This window comes from Lepidochelys kempii, chromosome 1 (genome assembly GCF_965140265.1).
Source record: "Lepidochelys kempii isolate rLepKem1 chromosome 1, rLepKem1.hap2, whole genome shotgun sequence".
Classification (NCBI taxonomy): domain Eukaryota; kingdom Metazoa; phylum Chordata; order Testudines; family Cheloniidae; genus Lepidochelys; species Lepidochelys kempii.
In genome coordinates this window covers 33,377,552-33,405,370 of record NC_133256.1, presented here as the reverse complement: position 1 = coordinate 33,405,370, position 27,819 = coordinate 33,377,552, and the positions used below count along the sequence as shown (strand labels likewise).

Sequence of the window (27,819 nt, the reverse complement as noted above, 5' to 3'; positions counted from 1 at the left end):
AACAATACCTCCTCCCACCCCACTCTCCTGCTGGTAATAGCTTATCTAAAGTGATCATCAAGTTGGGCCATTTCCAGCACAAATCCAGGTTTTCTCACCCTCCGCCCCCCCCCACACAAACTCACTCTCCTGCTGGTAATAGCCCATCCAAAGTGACCACTCTCCTTACAATGTGTATGATAATCAAGGTGGGCCATTTCCAGCACAAATCCAGGTTTTCTCACCCCCCCATCCCCTTTTTTCAAAAAAACACACACACAAAAACTCACTCTCCTGCTGGTAATAGCTTATCCAAACTGACCACTCTCCTTACATTGTGCATGACAATCAAGGAGGGCCATTTCCAGCATAAATCCAAGTTTAACCAGAATGTCGGGGGGGGGGAGCCTATTTCCCCTTGTTTTTTTTCTACCCCCCCCCGACGTTCTGGTTAAACTTGGATTTGTGCTGGAAATGGCCCACCTTGATTATCTTGCACATTGTAGGGAGAGTGGTCGCTTTGGATAAGCTATTACCAGCAGGAGAGTGAGTTTTTGTGTGTGTGTTTTTTTGAAAAAAGGGGGTGGGGGGGTGAGAAAACCTGTATTTGTGCTGGAAATGGCCATCTTGATTTTCATACACATTGTGAGGAGAGTGGTCACTTTGGATAAGCTATTACCAGCAGGAGAGTGAGTTTGTGTGTGGGGGGGCGGAGGGTGAGAAAACCTGGATTTGTGCTGGAAATGGCCCAACTTGATGATCACTTTAGATAAGCTATTACCAGCAGGAGAGTGGGGTGGGAGGAGGTATTGTTTCATGGTCTCTGTGTATATAATGTCTTCTGCAGTTTCCACGGTCTGCACCCGATGAAGTGAGCTGTAGCTCACGAAAGCTCATGCTCAAATAAATTGGTTAGTCGCTAAGGTGCCACAAGTACTCCTTTTCTTTTTGCGAATACAGACTAACACGGCTGTTACTCTGAAACCTGAAATTAATCACACAGTGGGAGGGTGATCACAAGGCTGATTGAGGTTGATCAAAGATGATCCAGGGAACAAAGGCTCAAACAGTCCCCAAATACTCAATCCCAATTGACCCTGACACTTTAAATAACCTGAAAGAGAAAGAAAAACACAAAAAGCCAAAAACCAAAGAGCCAAACAAATTCACTCACCCCAAGATTAGTACTCGGCACCTTGTTTGTTCAAGATTAGTATTCCTCCCCCTCTCAAACTCCCCTGTTTGCTAGCTAAAGTCTGCACTGATTCAGCATTGCATTTAAACACGTGCCTAACTCTAAGCATGTGGTTAAGTCTCACTGACTTCAAGTTAAGTATTTGCCCGACTTTAAGCAATGGCTAAGTGCTGTGCTGCATAGGGATAGATGTCTGAATCGGCCTAATGGCCTGATAAAGCTTACTGAAATCAATGGAAGCATTGACAGGAAAAACACAGGAAATTAAATATATCTGACTTTGTCTTGGTAAGTGATTGTAATAGAATTCTATACTTCTTTTTCAGTAGAACATTGTTGATTTTGTAGACCAGTGTAGCAAAGAACAATTATTTTTCCAATTCACATGGATTCTTTAGAGAAGTAGTCATCTTGCAAGAGGTGACAGATGAAGAGAAAGTTGTACCTTGTACATACAATCAAGTAAAGCTGCAACTCAGGGATTTTCTGTTGCCTAGGGACAGCTTTTGTCCTGTAAACTAAAAAGGAGTGAGATACATTAAGAGCCTTATAATGAAGATAAAAATGTAATTCTTTCTAATATAAAGCCAGCTACAATGCAAGTACATTAAATCCCCATTATAAATCATCTTTGTTACAGCCCATTTTACAGCAATCAGAAAGCTTCTCTTTCTTGGATGGAAACATAATGAGGGTGCAATGTTTCAATTGCAAATCACATTCTTTTCTTTTATGAATCAAATGGAGGAAAATATATAAAGTAAAATGCAAAGAACATTGAAGACACTAGAAGAAAGTCTTAGATGGCGGAAAGATCACTGAAGTACTAACTGGGAGTAAAATATATGAAACCTTTAAATTTCAGCTGATTAAGTAGATGAATGCAATGGGACAGCTATCTCAAGTGAAGAGTGAGCGAAAACATTAGAAAGGCTGAATGTTAATATCTGAATATTTGAAAGGCTTGTCCTAGCAGTTTACAGCACAAACTTGAGGGATGAAGGGGCAACATTCAAAGGCTAAGAATGCCATCTCTCAGCACTAAAAGAGCAAAGGAATAAGGAGAAGTCAAAGGATGACAGTAGTTGGATGCAAGCCAGTCACATAAAGATATCAGCACAGAATACTAGAAGAGACTGGCGAACATCCCAAATCAATGAAAGGAGATTACTGCAGCATGGGCAATATACTTATCTTCTGAAACCTAAAATGTAGATAACACAGCTTAAGAGCAGCTAAATGGAAATGAAGGGAAATTTAGGAAATGGAAAAAAATAAGGACATTTGAATTGTAAAATCATGGATGGAGTTGATCAAAAAGGCAAGTGCAATGCAGCCTGATACATTGTGTTTGACACTGTTATGTGAAATATACAGGTTCTCAAATTGCCATTTATAGATTTTGTGTCTAAGAAAGTAACTCAGAGGGTGTGGTACATATTGAAAACATCTGGATCTGCAACTCAAATAGACTGAGGATTACAGTATTCATGAAAACCTACATAATGGTGTAATTCCCCAAGAGAATAATCTACTGGAGCTGTGAAATATTCTTACCAAACCATGCATGTCTAACATCTGGATATGCATTTTTTTAATGTCTAGTGCATACTGGAGACTAACCAAAAACCGCAGAAAAACCTGTGTGTCCATGAATCCATTCTGCTCCTTACTAATCCCAATGACACTTCCGTCACTATTTCAATAAATAAAAGTGTTTTGGAGTAAAATCAGCAAGTCACTACTTCACATTCTTGGAGGGGATAATTATCACATAGGGTATCTTAAAACTAAGGCTAAAGTAGCCTATAAATGCAGTACTTGATAGTCCAACATACATTAATAATGAATTCTACATATATGGGCTATAATGAGTGGCCAGTGGTCATGCTGGGACTAGGGGTGAGAATCCAGGTCAGCACAAGGGCAGTAGAGCAAAGGGATTCCTGTTAAAATAGCCTACAGTTTATCTGATGGTGAATAATTCATTTAAATGTTTGGGATTCAATCCTTTAAGCCATAACTTCTTCCACTGAAAATATAGATTCAATCTCATCCCAGTTTATTTCTTCCCTTTCCTATCTTTTAACCCATTACTGATCCATGAGAGGAACTTCCTTCTTATCCCATGACTGATCATTCCTAATTACACTAGACACTAGTGCCCTACCTAGACAAGTCACCAAACCTACTTGTGTTACTTGCACAGTGCAAAGGGAGTTTAAAATGGCCACAGCTTGCCTCTGCTAAATTCCTCCTGTGTAAAGGGAATTGCCACTGGTATAAAGCAAGAGGAGATGGCTCTCCTGCATCCTCCACCAGCTTTGGTGCCTGACTCTGCTGCCTCCTCCACTGAAGCTGCTTTGCCCAATGTAAGGAGTGGGGAAGGGGCAAGTCTCGGTGTGTCGGGGGGAATGGGAGAGACGTGTAGGGTGGCTGAGCAAGGCTCTGCTATAAAATTACAGAATTGTAGGGTCTGGAAGGGACCTTAAGTGGTGATCTGATCCATCCCCCTGTACTGAGGCAGATTAAATACACCTAGATCATCCTTGATAAGTGTTTGTCCAACCTGTTCTTAGAAACCTCCAGTGACACAAACCTTCCTCAGTAACCTGCTGTGGTTGATTCCTTGCTGGCATAATATCTATGAGGGATCTTGGCCAGCATGGTAAATTTAAGGATGCAGCTCTAATGCATACTGAGACTCAGTAAGCCATGATCACTCCCTTTCAGTCCCTCCCTGTCTCTGCTGTGCCCAGGCTCTGAGAATTGAGTCCTTAATTTTTGTTTCTCAATTTTTTCATCTGTAAAATGGGGATAATAATACTGTTTTGTTTATCTTCTTACAGGAATACCCAGCCCATGGCCCTCTGATTAGTATGAAGCTTGCAACTGCAATTTCCTGACCTTCTCATTTGTCAACTTGGAAAAGATTACAGGAAACACATCACAACATACATTTAGGCTAATTGCCAGACCTGCAGAGCTATAGATGAGCATGCTCACTAGGCCAGCTGTGAGGGAGGGATTTTGACTGGGGAAGAAAGGGGGTCAATATTGCAGCAACATCAAGCAAGATGCCACACTTTGCATATACAATTTGTTTAAAAAAATTACATGCTGCAGATAATCTATTGCACAAGTAGTACGAAGCGCTAGGTGTGTAGAAGTCCAGTTCCTCTCCCGTCAGCGGTTAATGTGGTATGTGTGATATGGAATTGCCCAGGGAAATCTAAGACACAGAGAAATTAAGCAACTTTGACAGGACCTATGGTCTAATGGATTAGAATTTGGATTGGGTTTTAGTTCAGTTACTGATACTGATGTGCTTTGTGACCTTGGGCCTTTATCCTGCATTCCCCTATCTGTAAAATGGGACATTAACAAACACTTACCTAGCATATAGGCATGAGGCTGTGAGGATTAGTCCATTTTTGTAAAATGCTTTGAAAATGTAATGTACATATTATGCGCTAAAGGAGAAGAGAACTAAGGCTTGGGAGAGAAGTATACAGGACCATAGAACCTGGACTGGTTGAGAGTTTCTTAAGTTGTTACAGGCCTGGCTGGTAGAATCACCTGTGGTTAAGCCTGTTTGACACTTCCTGTTATACTACCCTGTTTTTAGTTGTTTATAACTTTGCCAAACCATTTGGGCTGGAATTTTCTATGCTGGGTATCTGGCTCAGGTTGTTTTTTCTTTATTTATAATTTCAGCCAAAACATCTGCAAGAATGAGGCTAGGGGAAAATATATTGTTTCACTCATATTCAAAAATTCTTGAGACCTTTTCTTTGTACAGCTCTAGCACTCTTATTCTTTGGAACAGGGACTTGAAATTTGGCAGGAGAGTAACCTTTGTGTTAGGGATGTGTCCTTTGCCATCCCTTTGAAAATCTCCCCAAATCTGGCCAAGTTATGAGCCTTTGAAAAATTACAGTTAGCACCTGCTCAGTAGAAACGTCTTTGACTTTAAATATTGTATCTCCAAAGTGTCCATCCCCTCTGAGCATTCATGAGGCTCCCACAGCTCCTAGAATAGACCAGACTATGCATGTGCCATTCCAACAGAGCAACTGTGTTAAAAGAACATTATTAAGGTTGCAAACTCAAGCACTTAGAATTTTGGAAGTGCCATAATTAAAGTTTCCTATGCAACCTTAATTCGGTCCCCTTGCCTTTGTGCATTATAAGACCATCTTTAATTACATGATTACATGCTATTTTTTCCACATGACCCTTACCTCATTCAGTGCAAGGCCTATATTAGTTGTGGTAAGGGGTGGGCGTAGGGACACCCTAGAGTAAAGGCCTGCCACCTCAGTCAAAAGGAGGGACCACAAGGCCCAGAAACCAACTGAGTACTTGGGACAACAAATGTGAAAACGGGTGTAAATGAAGGCCAAAGGTCAGAATTGGTACCAGATGGGAACACAAGCAGAGAACATCAGACCTCTGTGAAGGAGTCCAAGGCACCTATGAATGCTGCCCAGAGGAACTCTGCTTGGAGATGTGAGACAACAAGGGACAGGAAATAGGCCCCACAGTCACAGAGTATCTCCCCATCTTGGCCAGCACCAAGAGGTAGTTGATGAGGCGGTCTCCATACTTTGTGGACCCACCAATGGGGTGTGCAAAAATGAACAATTGAGGAGAAAAGTGCCTCCAGAACCTCAACAAGAGGTGCAGCCTGGTGCACTATAGGTAAGTGTGCATCAGAATTTCCCTTTTAATGCAGAATGGGCAAGTGTCAGGAAACTCTGTGAACACATCCATGCTCAAGGCTCCGTGGAGTAGCCACCAACTGATATCCTTGGCAGGCTGTGGGACCTTGGGTTCGCCACCCTCAAGAGGTGGCAAGAGATCCCACCACTTAGTATGGGGGCAGGACCTGAGGGAGAGGAAGTGGATGGTATGGAGCACAAATGTGATGAGGTGTGGTTCAGAGATGGACTGGCTGGACTTAGGTTGTGCATTGCAGTGAAGTTGACTTAGGTGATGCATTGGAGGTAGTTAGGGGCTCACGGTACAGGGACCTGATGGCCAGTACCCACTTGAGAGAAGAAAGAGAAGCAGAGATAAGGCTGCCCTTACCTGCTGGAGCACACAATGGTGAATGCATGGTGTGGCAACCCCATGCACTGAGCACGTGCCATGGGGTCCACCCACACCCTCCGACCATAGTCCAGGAGGTCTCCAACTCTGGTGATGTTGGCCAGGACCAATCTTTGGGGCTCTGAGGTGGCCTCCACCATCTGCACAACCAGGCATGAATTATGTAGCAGGGGTTCAGCGAGGCAATTTCCCCTCTCAGCAGCTGCAACTGGCCTATTTGCCAAGACAAGCTTCCAGGTCCTGAGGAAGTCCTGATGGGAGACTCTCAGCTCATAGAGATCTCACGGGAGACCCCTTCACTTAATGCACAGGATGGACCTGCTCTGGGGATGGAGCAGGGTAGGGTAGTGAAGGAAGTTGTTGTTCATAGGACCCTGCTTCATTGGTTGCAGGAGTTGGAATATGTACAGGGAATGAGACAGGTACTTGCAGGAGGAGAAAGGGCAGTCTCATGGTTAAAACAATCCAGTGCTGCCCTGGAAAACTCAAGCCTATGTGCCACAAAGTTCCTATCTGATGTTGGGCAAGTCACTTAAACCAAACTTTTCACAGGTGATCAGTAATTGTGCCCCCCTCACTTTCTGGGTACCTGTCTTGAGAAACACTGGATTCTGATTTGCAGAAGTGCTGAGCACTCACAGCTGCAATTGAAGTAAATGGGAGCTATGCTTTAAACATATTGTAGTAGGGTCCTAATGGGGCTAACTGGGTTACCCAGTGTATAGGGGATGGGGCCATACTCCATCCCTTCCCACTACCTGTTTGTCAGTGGAAGGAACTCCCACACTTTGATGTGATGCAGGTGGGTAAAGCAGCAAATTCCCAAGCCTGCAGTCCTGTCAGTAAAGTGTTATTTTTGTTGCACTGAGTGGTCCCTTTACAAGACATATAACATACTAGATAATGCTAAGTACTCTGAGAAATCAGATCCTAGATGTCTCAGATGGGGCAACCAAAATTAATGGAAATTGTTGACCTTAATCACTTCCTGCCTCAGTTCCCCATCTACAAAATAGACATAATAATACCCCTCACCTACCAGGTGTTGTGAAGATACATTTAATGTTTATGAAGTGGTTGGGTACTATAGTGAGGAGTGCTATACAAAAGCCCATGAGGAAATGAATAACTCTGTCTTGAGAGCAGGGTTTGAATAGTGTACAGTAAATAAGGCCAGGCACCACATATTGAAAAATGAGGATAAAACAAAATATGCGATAACTGCTCATTAAGTGAGAATTATCTATCCTCTGCACTGAATGAGGCAGGGGTCCTATGAAAATATAGTATGTGATCATGTAACTAAAAACTGTATCAAAATACATATACACAACGGGCTGAACTAAAGTTGTTCCAGTCACCTTAATGCTAACATCTCCTAACTTTTGAATGCTGTACTTTGCAACCTTAATGTGTTTTTAACATAGTTTTTGTGTGTGTGTTGGTGTGTGTGTGTGTTTAGTAAAAGATAAGATGAGAAGAAGAGTCAAGAGAATTTTTTGTCAGAAGCATTTGCAGCAGATACAATGATTTTTAAAAAAGGATAGAGAATGGAGCTTTACAATTCTGCTGGAGGGGATGATTTTGAGGCGTACCAGGTTTGAAATGTTTAATTTCTTCATGGAGCCATAGGCTCAAATCTAGAAAGGGTTGGCTCAGTCCTTCATCATCAAGGTAGGTACATTAAATTCCAAATAAAGAACCTTGTGAGCTTCTCTTTGTGGTCATTAAAATGTCTGTAATGATTTGTATAAGCAAACACAGGGCTTGATTTGGGTAAAATTACTCTCTTTCTCGCTCTTGCTCAATATGCTGTTTGGCTCTTACCCTTCAGGCCACTGCTGTTCAGTATTTAATTAAGAAAATGCTTCAGTATGAAGGAGCTAAATAAATGAAAAGTATTTTTACTGTACACTCTACTTAATGGGAACATAATTAATATGGCTGTCTTGTTGGGTTGTCCCCCGCAGAACTGAGATAGCTAGATAGTGCAAGGTTATTAGCACAGTATTAGCATAAATTCTGCTTAAAAGGTAAGTATTTAACTAGTGCCAGTTTGTTAACTGATGTATAACAACGTGTTATGTTGTGTGTGGAATTGTGAACTCCACTCTGCGGTATGGTCTAGTGGATAGGAAACTGAAGTGGGAGATAGGAGACCTGGCTCTATTCCCAAATATGCTACTGACCTGATGTGTGACCTTGGGCACGTCACTTCATCTCTCTGTGTCTCTGTTTGCCTTCTGTTTCCCTTCACATCCTCTGTCTGTCTTATCTATTTGTAAGCACTTTCGGTGGTGGCTATATCTTACGGTGTGTTTGTACAAGGCAGCCTTTAGGCACTACAGTAATACAAGTAATAATTGCAGTACACAAAGTAGAGTCTTCAACTCTGAGGCATCTGAAAGCTACAAATGAGATAATTTTAAAGCTAAAATCCTAGACAACATTCTCAAATACTCCTATTTTAAAGCTGATCTTAAAAAAAACCCATACCTGGCTGATTTTAAGTATTTATAACTTGAAAATAATTGACTTGCTACACCCTTGCCTTGGTTTATGCATGACTTAAAAAGCCAGTCAATTCTGAACATTCTGTTGTAGGTATTGTACCGTAACTGACTGCATAAGATAATCTTGTTTGTTTTATATGTGTTAAATTGACAAATTGTTGATGGTGAGGATGATGTAAACAGAGAGCTATTTCAAGGCATAAGCACCTGGGGGTGGAGTTTAAGATAAGTTTTCAGCTTTATCTCTATTTTTATTGCTTGAGTGCTTGACTTAACATCTTGTAAGCCCTGTGGCCTGAAGCCTACAAGAGAACGGAGGTAATTCTCTCTGATGGTATCTGCTGGAGAGCAAGGGGAGTTGACTGAGTGAGGCAGTACCTCCTTTAAATATCAACTGCAGGTAGTTTGTGGACATTGGGGGATAATTGGATTAAGTTTTGTATTTGGGACACTTATTTTTTAGCATACCCTGTTGGGAACCCACATGGGCAAAGCCTGGACAATGACTGGTATGAGATCACCTGATGAGAACTGATGTTTGCTGAGGTTGGGTAAAAGGTCCTGGACAGAGCTAAGGGGCAAAAGGAAAGAAGCTGCATTTTCCTGGCTTGGTGCTGGTAAAAGAGCTTTAGGTAGAAGAGACTCTGAGGGGTTTCTAAGACTACTGATTGTCTTGTATCAGAGAGAGCAGAGTAAAAAGCTGTAAATGCTTTATGTGGCCAGACCTTGCCAGAGATTGCAGTTGTCTAGCCCGTGGCAAACAAAGGTCAGAGACCAGGAGCAGTTCCAATCACCTGAGCAGCAGGCAGAGCATTGCAACAGTTGGTCCAGCCATAGCAGGCAAAGCAAAGTGGAAGGTGGATTCACCCCCAGGACATAGCTTCCAGCAGGTGAGCAGAAAAATGATAGCAGAGGAATTCAGAGCAATAGTCTATGTCAGCCTAGCAACTCTGGTGAGGCCTCGCTGTCCCAGCTGTTGAAATGCCGACAAGCTAGCAGGACAGGTGGTAGAGCCCCAGAACTTCCATTCTAGGAAACAGGTTTCAGAGTAACAGCCGTGTTAGTCTGTATTCGCAAAAAGAAAAGGAGTACTTGTGGCACCTTAGAGACTAGCTAATTTATTTGAGCATAAGCTTTCGTGAGCTACAGCTCACTTCCCTGATTTTCCTGGAACCACAAGCTGTGAGTGAGGAAGTTGGGGACCCACAAACTGAGAGTGGGAGGATGGGAGACTGAACAAATTGAATCAGCCATTCAGGGTCCAAATGTTTGGGACTGTGACTTATGCACCCTGAGGTATACGGTGGTGGAAGGTGTTAAACCGTAAATATTTGTCCCAGTTCAAACTGGTCTTCCCCTTTTCTCCACTCCCTTCCCCCAAAGTTCATTTGTTTTAAACCTCTGTGCTTGCAAGTGGGTACAGATTTGCTAGGCCAAGTAATCCCAGGGTGCCAGATTACTGGGTAGTGGGGCTTGATTAAAAAAAAAAAGACGAGGAGACTCCCCTAAACTAAGGACCCTACCCTTGTTACTGCAGGGGCACTGGCAGAAGGGTTGCCATCCACCTTCCCAGCCAGGCAGCCATGGGCACTCAGAGGGTGGGCGCCTGGCGCTGACCCCTCACCCGTGGCACAGCGGGAGGGTGCTCTGTGCCCACCAGGGGACGCTGCGGGGCAGCCGGGGGGGGACACACTTCGAATCCTGCCCCGTGCCCATGAGGACAGGCGAGAGTAGCTCGGCCGCCAGACGACCCCGTGAGCCGCAGGCACGAGCTGGCTGGAGCCGCCACCCCGATCCCCTCAGGCGCCCCCCGGCCGCAGCTGGCCCCACCTCTCCACCCCGCCTGGCCCGCCACGCTGCCTTTCCCTGGTCAGTGCCACTCCCGCCCCTGCCCTGCCCCCCAAGGCCAGAGCCGCCGCCTCCTCCTCCCCCCCCCCCCCGGAGGAGCCGCCGCCGTGTTCTTCCTCCCGAATGAGACGGCAGGAGCCCGCGCCCTCCAGACATGCTGTGCGCTGCCCGCGCCTGCAGCGCTGCACGGGGGGCTGCCGAGCCTGCAGGCACCAGCTGCCGCCGCCGCTGAGCCGCCACTTCAGCAGGAACAGGCAGCCCCAAGGCCGGGGAGAGTCCGTGTCTCCGGGCTCGGCTCGGCTCAGCCCGCCTGCTTGGAGCCCCGCTGCAGCAGCGGCACCTTGTGATCGCCTGCCGAGTTAGGGGCACCTCGCCAGCCTCTGCTGCTGCTGGGGTGTGGGCTCGCCCTGTCCTTCCCCTTTCCCTATCACCTGCCGCGCTCGGAAGGCAGCGATCCCCAGCAGAAAGTTCAGCAATGCAGGAAGTGTGGGGGCAGCTCGGAGAGTAGCTCAGGGGCTTTTGACTCAGCATCCAAAAACAAAACAAAACCCCACCCCACCCCATAGGGGGAAAGAGGTGAGGGGGGGGGGGCTTCCTTGGAGGAGGGAGCCGGGTTTCTTTGGGCAGATACGGTCCCCCTCACAGCGGATCCCAATGCAACTGTCCGTCCGCCTCCTTCTCTACGTTGTAGTCTGTGCAAACTTTTGCAGCCGTCAGGGCACCTCTGCCCAGAGCGGATCTATAAAAGCCTTGCGATCCTCTAATCTCAAGCGAGATGGTAAGTGGCTCTCTTGTTTCTTATCACTAGCATTTACAGGACTCAGACAAACCCAGCGGCGATCCCCCCCCCCGCTCCCCTCCATCACCTGCCCCGTTCGCTTTCAGACGTACACCTACTGGGAGCCCTGTCTCTGTACGCTGTACCTAGTGCATTGCGTGGATAGCTTACTAGGGTTTAATGTACATTACTGAGCCTAACCCTATGCATAGCTTGGCTTGGTAGAGAGAACGAACATCTCTCCAGGCGGAGGTGTTGGACTAAGAGATGAGAGTTGTCCTATCCGCTCTTCCCCCTCCTCTCCCCATGCTGTTTGAGTGTGACGCTCCCACTGCAGCATTTTGTAACCACCTGTAATTCCTCGTGTCCCGGGACGCCCAGGAACAACTGAGGGAAGGGAAAGAAAAGAACCGCTGCAAACTTCTCAGCGTAACTTCAGGGGGCTTTCCAAGGGCTCACTGGCTCAGGGGACTTGCACTGTTAGTTTTGTATGTTCCACCCTCTGACTTGTCTCTAGATTGTAAACTCTCCGGAGTAGAAACCTTGCATTCTTTGCTGTGTAGAACACCCAGCCTATATTGGGTGCTGCTGAAGACAAACAATAATTCTAGTCTGAGTTTTTGCTTCTTTCTGTGTCAATGGCATTAGCTGATTCAATGACCCTAAGCTACCTAAAGCTGACTGGCTCTTCTTCAAAACCCCTGCCTTGGGGTGGTCTGATTTTTATAAACACTTAGATGAGAAGACTTGAATAGTTTGATTTTAAGATTTTCTTGTTGGATGGTTTTGTTTATTTTTGAACCATGCAGCTGAAGGAGTGGCTCCTGTTTAATAGACTCTCCTGTAAGATTGCCACACCCAAGTTGTGTGTGTCTGTGGCTTTTTCCTTTGAGAGGGGGACAAGGAAGATAAGGGAGGGAGAATGCAACAAGCAGCAAATGAAACCCAAACCCCAACTGTGAATACAACTAGTGCTATTATTGCTGCTTCAGGGGTTTCCAGCTGCAAACAGCTGTGGCACACCTCTCCACAGCTGCTATTTGCTGCTGAAGCCCTTAAGGCAGTAGCATCTCTAAAAGGTTTTGGGAAAAGGCAGGGCTGTATCAAGCGTCCCATTGTGGGACTTTTCTTATGCAGTCCCCCCTCCGCCCCCCGTAATGGATTCCTTCAAATTAGTTGCTTTTTTTAAAGTGGCTCCAGCCCCAAGCACTCGTTACCCATTCTTTTTCTAGAGGCCACTTGTGCAACCAGGGAATGGTGGCAGCAGCTTTTTCCAGAAGTCTGTAGTTACAACCCTTGGAAGATGTGCCCCGCCCTATGTGTCCACAGTATCATAGTGAGACACTTGATCCCCAACTAGCTGCCCCTTCTTCCAGTGATCTGGTTGAAGGTGGTAATAATGTGCATCTATCAAGAAAAGCAGCTGCTCCTTCTGAAGGTGCTCATGTGACTCTAGAGTCATCAAGTGATGAATGTTCATAGGAGTGTGCCACTGAAGGGAATTTAGTGAACCCTGCTGGTTTGTAATAAAAAGATAATAATGGCAAAATCTCCTGGTTTGGGAAAGGTAGTTAGTTTCCTGACTGGGATGCCACAGTCTTTTGGACTGTTGCCTCTCATGTAGTTTTGAGTATGAAGTCCTGCTTTTAAACATTCCATTCTAGCTTCTTGCTGATAGAAATCCAAGAATGCAGGCAGACAGTTCTTTCTAAAAAAAAAAAAAAAATGAACAGAAGTTAAGATGACAACCTCTTTCAGTTGGCTGAATTCTTTATAGGCTGATCTTTAATATTCATTTTCTAATATGTCCAAGATCATGCTTTTTTATGTGTTAGTTTTTATTTTTCGTTGTGTCTTGAAGTGAAGTCAAGTTTTACTCAATTTAGGGAAATATTCAGTTTTGACTTGGGGCCATAAACCTGGTAATCTTTTGTATCCATCAGATGGTCACCATAAGAAGCCCTAGAGAAAAGTTTAGGCCTCTTCTGTAGAGCTAGGAAAATGGGTCCCAGAGGAGGAAAAAAGCATATAACTGAAACTATTTCTATCCCTGAAATCTAATGCACTCATTCATGTGTCCTTTTATTAAAAATAGTGTGTTTATAATAAAGACACACACCCAATGATTTCACTGAAACTGTTGATCTTTTTATTAAGCTTCATATTCTTTTTGTCTGCTCATTTCTCATCTTAAAAAGTATAGAATGGCCAACTATCGCTGAACTGTGCTAACAAGGCAGCTTACTTATTCAACTCACACCCCAAACAGCATCTTCAGGGGAACTCCCTGAGATAATTTACCTAAAACCTCTTAAAATAATCCTCTTTTCACATGGACAATAGGTGGAGTTTAGTGACTGATGGTATGCCGCTCGTTTTCTCCCAAGCTTATGATCAGCTTGAGAATAGATCATTTTTCCCCAAGTGAAAAAACCCTGTATAGGTTGGCACTGCCACTGTTTCTCATCTTGGGAATTTCCGAGGGAAGAAATAGTGTGTGTGAAAAGATTAGGAAATTGCTTTCCGGTCAATTTGGATGACTTGACTTGAAGATTAATCTTGGTACCTGTAAGGCTGGCTCCCATTGAAGTCAATGAGTCTGTTAATTGACTTCAATGTGAGTGGGCTCTTTTTTGAAAGCACTAAGTGTATATAAAGTTGCATGTTTATGATTGTAGCCTACTGGCCAGCCCTGCACAGGTGCGGAGGGGTGGGAGAGCACAAGGAATCTCTCTCTCCCTTGTGCACCCACACAAAAGCCAGACACAATTGTAGACTGCTCCTCCTTGGTATTCCTGCAGGGGTTACCTACATGAGTAGTGGTAAGAAGGGAATGGCCAGTAGAGATGTCCATAGAGGGGGAGTTCACACTGTGTCTTTTACAGGGTGTGACTGCAACTATGTGCCCCTATAGTCTGAAAAGCTCCAGGACATGCTGTTCTTCCACAAGGCACAATGCATCCTGGTGCTGCTGCTGGGGTAGGGCAGCTGTGTGCGCCCCTTCCTCCCCCCACACCCCAACAAGCAGGCCAGTGACTAATAGGCCAGATTGTACTCAAATGTTTATCAACAGAATTATTGCTTGAGCTTGTTAACTAAGCTCCTGTTTATGAAGCCAAAGGACATGAGTTACATTCCAAATGGATGCAATTAGCTGACAAGCATGGTGGCTGTCTGTAAGTCGCTACAAATATTTTTGTGTGCTGTTTTATTTTTTTAACTTGGTTTGGTCTGAAGTGGTGCTATGCAATAGCATTATAGATCTGTGGTTTGCACAGCTGAACTGAAGGTGGGCAGTATTTATTTTTCTCTGCAAATAATTTCATGAGTGATAACTATGAAGCACATGGTTACATTGGTGTTAAAAATGTTGCAATGCTGCTTTTCAAAGTACACCACAGAGACAAAACCTAAGGCAATATAATGCCCAGGGTAGACCATTTTGATGTTGTAGAATTAGAGATATCTAGACAGGAATCTAGGTCTTTTGATGTTTGAAAAAAATCCAGATTGGAGGTTGCTAGACCACTGACAACCTGTGCTTTTATTTGTTTGTTTAAACAAAAACCCCCTACATCCTTTGGATTACAGTTGTCAGTGACCTCAAGCAGAATGGACTAGCAATATTGAATGTGCCTAGTTATAATATGGAGACTCAATGTATCTTTTTACCAAAGAGGTTTGCTTTGGTCCAGTGCAAGATTCCAGAGTGTCTTCTTTTAGCCTGAAAGAAGTCAGCTTATGTGTAAATTGCTCTTAGCTAAGTCTGAGGTGGATTTCGACAAAAACAAATAGATGAAGGGCAGCACTTAACATTTTTGGAAATTGAATAACTATCAATCCAAACCAGACAGTGCTTCCTGCTAAGGATGTTAAGAATATAAAAGACCTATTTAAAGGCCACATCCTTGTGACTCCTTTGTCCTCTTGAAAGGACAGGTGTTGATGACTCGGCGGCCCAGTTTAGCAAAAATCATTTTTATTTATTTATTTTTAAATTACAGTAGTTTGGGGTTGCCTACACTAGTTATTGTGCACCTGGTGATATTTATTTAACATGTTGCTAGACTCTTCATAGACAATCCATTGAAGATAGAAATTGACACATGGTGGGCTTTCAGGACTGGACCTTTATCTTCTCTTCTTCAGTTTCCCCATCTGTAGTGTACAGATATTACCACCCACCTAGCACAGCTATAGTGTGCTTTTTGTAAAGGGATTTAAAGATTAAATGTGCTAAATAATAATACTTAGTACCTATTTATTACTTTGTAATATATATGTCTCACAACTACAGGTTGCTTACTCCCAGATTGTTGCTATTTCTCTGGACTTAGCGTAGGGTGACCAGACAGCAACTATGAAAAATCAGGACAGGGGGTGGGGGGAGTAATAGGTGCCTATATAAGACAAAGCCCCAAATATCAGGACTGTACCTATAAAATCGGGACATCTGGTCACCCTAACTTAGGGAGACCAACCATCCTGAATGTATGTGTGTGTGGGGGAAAGATGGTCTCAAAAATGCAGAGTTCAAGTCCTGGCGCCGAGTTGAATGACTCCAGGACAGCATTTGTCCTGGCTTCCTTGCAGCACTGCTCCATGCCTGTCCGAGGTTCAGGGGTGGCGCCAGCCTCTTCTGGGTGGAACGGGCTGAGTTGGGCCTTAGCTCCCCCTCACCATGAGGTCCTGCCCTTCCTCCTCTTCCCCTGAGGTCCCACTCCCTAGCCAGGCCAGAAGCCTGAGTCAGGCCAAGGTAAGAGCGGCCCAGGGAGCCCAGGCCACCGTGGGGAGCCCCAAACCCTCCACCTGTCCTGGGGGGAGGAAGGGGATAGACATTGGCTGGGGGCTGCTCTTGGGCACCCAGCACCCCACCCAGAGCAGGTGGAGGGTCCGGGGCTCCCCATAGCAGCCTGAGGGCTCCCTTGGTTTCTCTTACCATGGCCCAGATCCAGCAACTGGTCTGGCTAGGGGGCAGGGCCTCAGGGAGAAGAAAAGGCTGAAGGGGTGTGTGTGTGACATTCCCCTGGTGTTATCTGGACTGGTGATCTGTTAGGTCACTCCAATCCTCGACTCTTGGAGCCAGCCTTACCCTGCTCTGCTGTGAGAACCCCCACTCCTGGGCTGTTCAAGCAGAGCCTCTGGCATGTAAGCTGCTAGAATTGTGCAATCAACTGACACTAGCCAATATCTCCGGTTCCAGACACAACCAATGTTCCCTCTAATTTTTGACAGGCCAAGTGCACAAAAAATTTCTTCTGTGCAAATTGTTATGCTTCTGTGCAAATTTTTGTGCGTGCAGTGTTTTGCCATGTACAAGGGGTTTAGGATCTGTGTGCTCGCTTACACATGCATAGCTTAGAGAATAGTGGCACAACCTTAACAACCTCAGTCTTGAAGCATCCAGCGGGCATAACATATAAGCTTGCAGTGTCCAGAGTTTGTCAATTTAACAAAGAAATTGATATGCACCAGGCTTGTTATCCCAAGGGAAATCTCTGACATGCTTCAAACCAAATGCACTGTTTCAGATAGAATAAAAAAAAATTAACTATAAAAGATATAAGAAAAGGAGTACTTGTGGCACCTTAGAGACTAACCAATTTATTTTAGCATGAGCTTTCATGAGCTACAGCTCATGCTCAAATAAATTGGTTAGTCTCTAAGGTGCCGCAAGTACTCCTTTTCTTTTTGCGAATACAGACTAGCACGGCTGTTACTCTGAAACCTATAAAAGATATAGTCACTTAAAATCTAAGTCAAAGCACAATAAGTCAGATTTGGTCAAATGAAATAAAAGCAAACGCATTCTAAGCTGCTCAGTTCCCTTACAAACTTAGATGCTTCTCACCACAGACTGGCTAGTTGCCCTTCAGCCAGGCTCTCCCCTTTGATCAGCGCTTCAGTCACTTGGAGGTATTGTCTGTGTAGATGGAGGTGGGAGAGAGAGGAAGAGCATGGCAAACCTCTCTCCCTTTTACCATGTTATTTCTTCTCTCTTGGCTTTGCTCCTCACCCCTTTCAGGATCAGGTGAGCATTACCTCATCGTAATCCCAAACTGACCAAAGGAAAGTGGGTGATTCACTCGAGTCCAACAGAGCCTTTGTTGCTGCCTATGCCAGTGTCCTTTATTCCTGTGAGACTGGGCTGGGTTTGTCCCATACATGCCCCAGTGAGGTGTGAACTGCCCCTCTGCTCTTGGAGAGTTTTTGCCTAGGCTTGTTTTAAGCCATGAGGACACATTTTCAGCATCATAACTATATACATGAGATTACAACCTACAACAACAATGCTCAGTGCATCATGAGCCTTTTGAAGACACTGGACATGACTAACTTTGCACTGGATACCACACAATCATATTATAAGGATGAACATGGGGGTGCAGGGTGTTCCCTTGAGGTACAGAACATCACAGTGGGGACTCAGGGAAGAGGAGGGGCAGGGACAGGGCCACAGAGGGAGGTGGGGCTCCTGCATATGTCCCACTTTTGCCTTTTCAAAAGGTGGTCACCCTCCCTGAACTCTTTCCTACTTCCCTTCTCTATCTTCTGGCCCCCTCCTCTTTGTTTACCAGCCCAAAGTCCCTCCTCCTAGGGAGTAAGTCTGACTGCTCCCTTTCCTGGGCTTCTTACCAGACACCGTAGCCTCAAACACACCTCTTTTCTTCCAGGGAGAGATTGCTTCCCTGCTGTACCCATATTGTCTCAGCTTCATACCTTTATATACATCCCACCTGCTCCTTCCTGGCTGAACTCTCTCTTCCATTAGGCTTTATTGAGCCCTGGCTCTCCTCCAGGTGTGGCGTTTCAAGTTAATTGACCTAATTTAACCTCCTCTGCATTTTATGGGGTGAACACCCCATCACAGCATGTAACAGAAATTTAAGTGTATCTAATTATCTGTTATGAGAAAACATTTTTAAAGGTGCTTTCAATGTCAATATGTGTATCAGATATTAAATACCAAAGTTTAAAGAAGATACAGACAAACCAGAATGGAACAGAGCAACCTATTGTTCAACCGTTTCAATAAGATAATAGGCTTGGGGCATGGCATCAGATTCTGCTGTCATATATGCTGGCGTAAACTGGAATGTTTAGTGTAGTTGAGAGAAGACTCAATCTAGTACATTTCATTGAGTATTTATGTAATGAAAGTTTAGGTGTAATGTACACTGTATGCATCATGTCATAACTACTTTTTAAAGGACCCTGATAATATGAAATCTAAGTTGTTAAAAAGAAGAAAAAGGGAAAAAAGAGCTAAAAGTAGTTTCAAGTACTTTCTTCACTTATCCCTGAGATCCACTGAGCAATCTTGTGGCTTTTAGAAAAAAATATTTGTCTAAATATCAATTTTAAGGTTTCAGAGTAGCAGCCGTGTTAGTTTGTATCCGGAAAAAGAAAAGAAGTACTTGTGGCACCTTAGAGACTAACCAATTTATTTGAGCATAAGCTTTCGTGAGCTACAGCTCACTTCATCGGATGTAGTGAGCTGTAGCTCACAAAAGAATATGCTCAAATAAATTTGTTAGTCTCTAAGGTGCCACAAGCACTCTTTTTATCAATTTTAAGAATCTTAGCCATTACCTGTAATAATAATAAAACATTAAACTCAGGTATAACTTGTTTGTCAGTTGCTGGTGTCTCTACCTACATAATTAACTGTTTGGGCTAAAGAACAAGGGAAATTACAGGGAAATCATAACTCTGACTCAGCAGCAGTCAATATGATGGAGTTCTTCAAAGAGCCTGCAAATGTGTTTTCTCAAATAGATTTATAGCACATAGTGGGAAGATATTTCCACTGGAGACTTTCCAAATGGTGTCTGAATTACAGTACTTCTAACTGTTAAAACATATTGAATGATATTATTGGTAATAACCTTAAAAACTGACTTTGAAAACCTGCTCATTGTTTTTTTTTTTTTTAGTTAATAGAAATTGAACTTCATTGTTTTTAAATTCTAAAATGATGGCTTTTTTGGCCCAAATCCTGCCCTTCGAGAATGTTCTGTAAGTGACCTGTGAAGAGACATAAATGGGAAAATCACAGGGAATTATTAAGACCCTGATCTCACAAAGGCATTCATGTACTTATCTTTCATCATATTAGAACCCAGTGAGCCAGATATACTATGGATCTGTGACAATGAATCTATGAAAACATACACCAGCAGAGGATCTGGTCCACTGAAACTAATTGCATTCTTGAAGTTAAGCCTGTGTATGAATGTTTGCAGGATCAGTACCTGCATTTTTATATTCTATAGCATGTAAATGAGGCGGGAGGAAAGCGGGAAGGGTAAGAATAAGTGTTATGGTGGTTTACAAAAAATAGTATTGAAGTTAGAACAAAACTGCAGTTCTGTTCTTTCAGAGAGCAGCAAAAACTTAGGAATAACGTTTTTGAAAGCTCCAGTGGAAAACTGAATCGTATGATAAATATTTGTTTTGAACTATTCAAAGCAGTTGTCATCCTGTTTGCATGGTTATATGCTCTTATTGGCACTGGAACTTAAGGTATTTGAGTTGAAAGTAAAATTTATTTTTAAAGAAGTTGCTTGACAACTTTCCAGGTTGCAAGTGGCAAAAATGGAGACTGCACTTTGATGTTTAAAACATTATTTGGTGAAAAAACTGATATTTGTTTAAAACAAGAAGGAATTTACAGTAAAAGAGGGAGTCCAAGACAAGTAATCTTGCAGTGAAATAATACACACATTCAGGACATTGCACTGCTGGCTCATTTTACCAGGCCAAACATAAACCTTACCTAAAAGGAACAAAACTGCAAAAATACATATTACTTATACAGTAAAAAGTCTCTTCAGGGATTGGATTTTCATCTCACTAATAATATATGTACAAAAGGTGCAGTAGAGTATTTATCATGCTGTTGAATTTTCATATTTATGGTGGAATTAGCTATACAAAAATGCATTATACATAACTGCAGCAAACCAGAGTACAAGAAAATTCCCATTCATAACAAATGAAATTCCTAATACTTAGATTTTAAATTCTTCCGTGGATGCACCGTATCTCCATACTTTTCTGTAGAGTACATTGTGCTGTAGGTGAGACCCTCAGCAAAGGTCCCACATGGGGCCTATACACCATTTAAATCTTAAGTGGGACTTAAGAGGTGCACTGGCTCTGTGCTGGCCCTCTGCAAAGCCAGGAATCTCACACCTTATGTGTTTAAAAAAAAAACAACAAAACCTAACATTTTAGCATAGAAACAAGTTAAAGTAGATTGGTTAAACTGCATCACACAAAGATCCCCCTACTTAAAATCTAGCCATCAGAGTGTAAATAAGAGCTTTATTCCCCCACGTTGTGACAGAATTTTCTGAGGAAGGGACTGTGATGGTGCCCCCCATAAGGCTTTATGGAAATATACTTATGAAAGTATCTATGACATAACTAGAATGTGTTTTATGCTACATATGCCATGTAACATATCTCTGTAAAGGTTATGATCTACTGAGTCTATTAATCCTATTTGTATGCACCTATCATTTTTGTATTCGAAGTTATGAATATTGGCTGCATACTTGTTCGATTCTGAGTAGATTTTAGTGAAGCAGTTGGTCAGCTTCCTGAGAAAAGACTGTTCTCAGTAAGTGCCCAATCAAGAAGCCCTTAAGCCAACAATGAACTTGGAGATGCCAATTCACATCTGGGCTTTCCCAGGAAAGTGGCTTGGTTGGTAAGGAACTTAGTCATGCATGGACATGTGACTTGCCCCGGTGACTCCAAAACTCCATTTTGTAGCTGGACTTTGCATAGGAGAGAGGAGGAGGTCTCTACCCACAAGAGAGAGTCTATTTAAGAACATGGGAGACCCCTCCGTTTTGTCTTCAGCTGGCTAAAGAGAGAACCTCTCCACCCCCAAAGATACCTGAAAGAAACTGGAACAAAGGACAGTAACTGCAAGGGGTGTGAGTGATTGCTGGACCCAGACTAGAAGGAGATTAGTCTGTAAAAGAAAGCTTACTGGAACTGGTGAGGTTTTTATCTGTATTCAGTTTTATTACCGTACTAGATATAGACTTGCATGTTTTATTTTATTTTGCTTGGTAATTCACTTTGTTCTGTCTGTTACTATTTGGAATCACTTAAATCCTACTTTCTGTATTTAATAAAATCACTTTTTTTTTTTTTTTTACTCTGCACGTGTCCTTGTTGAACCTCATCAGATTTCTTTTGGCCCAATCCTCTAATTTGTCTAGGTCCCTCTGTATCCTATCCCTACCCTCCAGCGAATCTACCTCTCCTCCCAGTTTAGTGTCATCTGCAAACTTGCTGAGGGTGCAATCCACACCATCCTCCAGATCATTTATGAAGATACTGAACAAAACCGGCCCCAGGACCGACCCTTGGGGCACTCCACTTGATACCAGCTGCCACCTAGACATGGAGCCATTGATCACTATCCATTGAGCCCGACAAACTAGCTAGCTTTCTATCCACCTTATAGTCCATTCTTCCAGCCCATACTTCTTTAACTTGCTGGCAAGAATACTATGAGAGACTGTGTCAAAAGCTTTGCAAAAGTCAAGGAACAACATGTCCACTGCTTTCCCCTCATCCACAGAGCCAGTTATCTCGTCAAAGAAGGCAATTAGATTAGTCAGGCATGACTTGCCTTTGGTGAATCCATGCTGACTGTTCTTGATCACTTTCCTCTCCTCTAAGTGCTTCAGAATTGATTCCTTGAGGACTTGCTCCATGATTTTTCCAGGGACTGAGGTGAGGCTGACTGGCCTGTAGTTCCCAGGATCATCCTCCTTCCCTTTTTTAAAGATGGGCACTACATTAGCCTTTTTCCAGTTGTCCGGGACTTCCCCCGATCGCCATGAGTTTTCAAAGATAATGGCCAATGGCTCTGCAATTACATCCGCCAACTCCTTTAGCACTCTCAGATACACTGCATCTGGCCCCATGGACTTGTGCTCGTCAAGCTTTTCTAATTAGTCCTAAACCACTTCTTTCTCCACAGAGGGCTGGTCATCTCCTCCCCATGCTGTGCTGCTCAGAGCAGCAGTCTGGGAGCTCACCTTGTTCGTGAAGACAGAGGCAAAAAAAGCATTGAGTACATTAGCTTTTTCCACATCCTCTGTCACTAGGTTGCCTCCCTCATTCAGTGAGGGGCCCACACATTCCTTGGCTTTCTTCTTGTTGCTAACATACCTGAAGAAACCCTTCTTGTTACTCTTAACATCTTTTGCTAGCTGCAACTCCAGGTGTGATTTGGCCTTCTTGATTTCACTCCTGCATGCCCGAACAATATTTTTATACTCTTCCCTGGTCATTTGTCCAATCTTCCACTTCTTGTAAGCTTCTTTTTTGTGTTTAAGATCAGCAAGGATTTCACTGTTAAGCCAAGCTGGTCGCCCGCCATGTTTACTATTCTTTCTAGACATCGGGATGGTTTGTCCCTGTAACCTCAATAAGGATTCAGTACTTCAGCTGCATTCCCAGCTGATAACTGTAAGACAGGAGAAAAACCAAGGCCATTAGGGTAAATAACTGTTCCAAAGGCACTCTGGAGGATGAAGATGACAGAGAGTATCCTTCCCCTCCCCATGTCCATCAAGTCACCCTCCCTAATAGGAATAAGTGATGTGTAGAGTGGCAGTCCACTCTCCTCCAAAGTTACAGTAACCCCTCTCGTCTCAACTCAGAGGAGCACAAGGGTTGCTGGTGGTGGGGGAGCTGTATTGCGAGGGGTAAAGTATGAAAAAGAGCCATATCTCAGCATATATCCTGACACAGTTTTGCACAGTAAATGAGTCCCTTGGTTTCTAGATGCCTGTCTGAAAGTTGATTTCTTTTTGGTTGGTGGGTGGAATTAAAATGGCCAAAGAAACCAGCAAAAGCTTCCATCCTGGTGCCTGTTCCTTTGCATGTGTCTGGAGTCCGGTTGTATCCTGTAGCATAAAGAAATTCAAGAATGCAGCAAGGAACACATCACATTGCCTTATATAGACTGGATTAGATTTATAGGCTTTTAAATAAATACTTAAAGAGATTTTGTAAGAACTTGAATTCCGTCTCCTTTCACCTACCTACTAGGATCTCAGGTCAATATTTTCCCCACAAGCCTTAGTGAAACAAACGCAGCTCCCGACATTTCATTTTTGAAATGTCAACAACTCTCACCGGAGAAATATAGAACTCTGAATGCAGGTCTTGTCAGGTAAATTACCTTTCAGGTTACTTAAAAAGCTGATGATCAGAATATTGGCTGTGTAAAAAGTGTTGCCTTATTTCTCATGAACTGAGAGAGAGAGAAATGAATCGTACATATTTACTGTGCTTTTGCAGTGGAGTAGTTTAAAATTCAAGTATAAATTATTGTTTGGAAAAATGTAACTTTTTAGCGTTTTATTTTCAAAAAGGTGCCACTGGCAGGCTGGCCAGACCCGAACAAGCAACTAACTATCCAGTTTCCCTCTTATGGCAGTGACTGTGCTACCACAGCCCAACAGCAACTGCTTCTATTTTTCTTACCTTACCCTGGGGTGGAAGTTAACCCATTTCCTTCATTTGTTCCTGATGAATATAATTTTTTAACTGGGCTGCATATGTTTATGATCTAAAACAAAGTCTGGGCTCAGGATTGCTATTTTCAGGGACAAACTATCATGAACGCTGCACTATTATCCCCTTTATTACTGTGGTGGTTTTTATGTCACTTTAAAAATCCTGTTGGTCCCAATTAAAATGGAAAGTCAGGCGCCTGACTCTGAATATCAGAATCTAGGCAACTCTATAGTTGATTGTGGCTGAAGAGTGTTAACATCCGGTGTTCATTAGCCCATATGAAGTGAATAATCTCATCAGGTTTGGACAAGGATTGACCGGGGATGATGAAAGAACTGCTAGGAAGTGATCCATTCAAATCTATATAGAGGCATTAGCTGGGTTTTTATAAGGGAGCTTCCACTACCCTTGTTGTTTCTGATATGCACACCCGTGACTCCATCCATATCCATAGCGGGTACTGTTAGAGTTAACATTCAGCAACAGTTAACTATACAATGGTGTAGGGGATACCAAAGTTTTTCTTTCTTATATTTAGGCACTGTTTTTTGTAACAGCCAGTAATTATTGACTTATGAAGACCACTCTAACCCTAAAGAAGTAAATATGTTGAGGATCGAAGTCTTCTATTTCCAGCATTCTCAATCTAGTACCTTTCCAATCTCTGTATTCACTTTATTGAAGACAAACGGATTTCTTCTGATAACTTGCAGCCAATTATTTTTCTTACAGGCAAAATTCTGATTGTAACCACAAAAATCTGGAAGACATTTTAGCCACAGAAGCATTTTAATTAAAATGTCTGTAAAGATTATTAGATATTGCCAAAGGGACGGTATCAGAATGAAATCTAGTTCGTTTCATAAACTAAGTTAAAAATACTTTCAGTAACCAATGAAACAGACTATACACAAAATGCTGTTAGATGAATGAAGTAAACAAACTGACATAATTAGATAAATTTATATTTAATTTGTTTCAGTTATGGTCATTTTAGTTGTTTCTTGTAACAATTCAGAGATAACTAATAATTTTAATTTGTTAGTGGCTCTTTACAGGGTAACTGTCTGATTGTTTAGTCCTAGAATGTAGGTTTTGATTTATAAATTAGTTTTTTAAAGCATATCATGAACAAAAATTGTGATCATTTGTTAAAAAGAGAAATGCATAAATTCATAGATTCTAAGGCCAGAAGGGACCACTGTGATCATCTAGTCCAGTGGTTCCCAAACTTATTCCGCCGCTTGTGCGGGGAAAGCCTCTGGCAGGCCGGGCCAGGTTGTTTACCTGCCATGTCTGCAGGTTCGGCCGATCGTGGCTCCCAGTGGGCACGGTTCGCTGCTCCAGGCCAATGGGAGCTGCTGGAAGCGGCGCAGGCTGAGGGACATACTGGCCGCCTCTTCCAGCAGCTCCCATTGGCCTGGAGCAGCGAACCGTGGCCACTCGGAGCCGCGATTGGCCGAACCTGCAGACATGGCAGGTAAACAAACCAGCCCAACCCGCCAGGGGGTTCCCTGCACAAGTGATGGAACAAGTTTGGGAACTACTGATCTAGACAGACCTTCTGTATAACACACACCATAAAACTTCCCCAGAATAATTCCTATATCTATTAGAAAAACATCCAGTGCTGATTTAAAAATTATCAGCAATCAAGAATCTACCACAACCCTTGGTAAATTGTTCCAATGGTTAATTATCCTCACTCTGAAAACTTTATGCCTTATTTCCAATCTGAATTTGTTTCGCTTCAACTTCCAGCTGTTGGATCCTGTTAGACCTTTCTCTGTTAGATGGAGGAACACATTATTAAATATTTGTTCCCCATGGAAATACTTACAGACTGTAATCAAGCCACCCATTAAGCTTCTGTTTGTTAAGCTAAATAGACTGAGCTCTTTGAGTCTCACTGTAAGACATGTTTTCTAATCCTTTAATCATTCTTGTGATTCTTCTCTGAACCCACTCTAGTTTATCAACTTCCTTCTTGAATTTTGGTCACCAGAATTTTCACTAACTGGACAATTGGCTCCTTGAAGTGATGCTCATTTCTCAAGGTGCAGCAAGGCCCTATGGCTGCTCCGCTTCTTGGGCCTCTGCCTTAATGTGGAAAAGTCTACATTCATATCCACACAACAAATAGACTTCATCGGGGCTACTCTGGAGTCCATTACCACCCAAGTATACTTTCCCATAGACAAATTTGCCATGATGTCTAGCTTCATTTCTACAGTAAAAATGAACCCTCAAACCACATGGACGGCTTGCCTGCCACTTCTGAGTCATATGACAGCCTATACATTTGTAACACACCCTTAGCAAGACTACACTCCTGGTGTCTTCAAGCCTGGCTGAGAACTGTTTACACATTCCCCCTCCCACCACAATAAACACAGTCTATCCAAGTGGGTGTCCACACTTCAGAGGGTCTTTAGCTCCCTCAATTGGTGGAAAGATCCTGAAAAGATGTGTGTGGGAGTTCCATTCTCAGAGCCTCCCTCCACAGGGATCTTCACCACAGATGCCTCCCAGCTAGCTTGGGGTGCACACTTTAGGACTTCATAGATTGGGGCAAACGGATCCCGCAGGAGGGAACCTTTAAAATCAACATATTAGAGCTCAGAGCTTTCCATCACACTTTCCATCGCTTTCTACTCCATAGCAGGGGCCACCCAATCAGAATAATGCTAGACATCAGAACAGCAATATATTATCTCAGTTGACAAGGCAGAGTAAGATCCTAGTCCGTATGTGAAGAATCCATAAGACTTTGGAACGGATGCATATCTCACTGCATACTGATCTCAGCTGTTTATCTACCAGGACTGGAGAGCACAGTAGTGGACTCCCTCAGTCCGCATTTCTACCTCAGCCACAAGTGAGAGCTGAATGAAGAGATATTCTGAAGGGGTATGTCTTACTTGGAGCTAGATCTCTTTGTGACACCATCCAGAATCTTCAGCAGTACATGCTGGATGGTGTCACAAAGAGATCTAGCTCCAGATGACTCCAGATGCTAGCTCCAGATGACTCCAGATGCTAAAGTAAGACATACCCCTCCAGATTTCCACTCCAGCCTCTCAGCACATCACCTCAGGGTTTGGCTAATAGGTGGCTTTCTGGCATCAAACAGGACTGCTCTCCAGAGGTACACACAGTACTGCCTAACTAGGAAAACCTAGTTACAGAAGTGGAAAGGTTTTCAAGTTTGATACAGTACCTCCACTCAAGTCTTTCCCATCTTATATTCTCAATTATCTACTGAATTTAAAATCCACAAGATTGTTTCTCAGCTCAGAGTTCTCAGTCATTGTTCACCTGTCTGCTATGACAACCCCTGTTGAAGGTTTTTCCAGTCTTTGCTCATGAGGATTTGCACCATGAGGATTATTAAGGGCCTGTTCAACCTTTCTTACTCCTGATAAAGAACCTACTCCACCATGATGCACCACCTCATGGTGCAAACACGATAATATCATCCAGATAGCACTGAACTCCATGTTGATTCTTCAGAATCAATGACATAATTTTTTGAAAGGCACTTGGGGCAGATGTGAGACCGTATGGAGCATGTTTAAAACAGAATAGTCCTTCGTGTGTAATAAATGCTGTGAGGTCTCTGCTATCTTCATGCAACATAACCAGGTGGTATGCGCTCTGCAAGTCAAGAATAGAAAACATTTGAGCTCCACAGAGTTCTGCAAATACTTCTTCTGTGTGAGGAAGAGGATGGCTGTCAATCACAACAGCTTTATTTGGCTCCCTTAAGTCCACACAAAGGCGAATGCCTCCACCCTTCTTCTGTGTCACTACTATAGGTGAAACCCATTCTG

At 43.3% G+C, this 27,819-nt stretch overlaps 1 protein-coding gene across 3 annotated transcripts in view; it reads left to right on the top strand.

The window, feature by feature from the left end:
• Window positions 1–10,757: 10,757 nt before the first annotated feature.
• Window positions 10,758–27,819, top strand: part of PDGFD (platelet derived growth factor D) — a 194,923-nt gene continuing 177,861 nt past the window's right edge. For 2 of the 3 annotated variants that reach the window (XM_073338478.1, XM_073338469.1), the window contains exon 1: window positions 10,758–11,428. In XM_073338478.1, the coding sequence (XP_073194579.1) occupies window positions 11,305–11,428 (124 nt within the window). In that variant the 5' untranslated portion in view covers window positions 10,758–11,304. The remainder of the gene's footprint in view (window positions 11,429–27,819) is intronic. The other variant, XM_073338486.1, reaches the window with a different exon arrangement.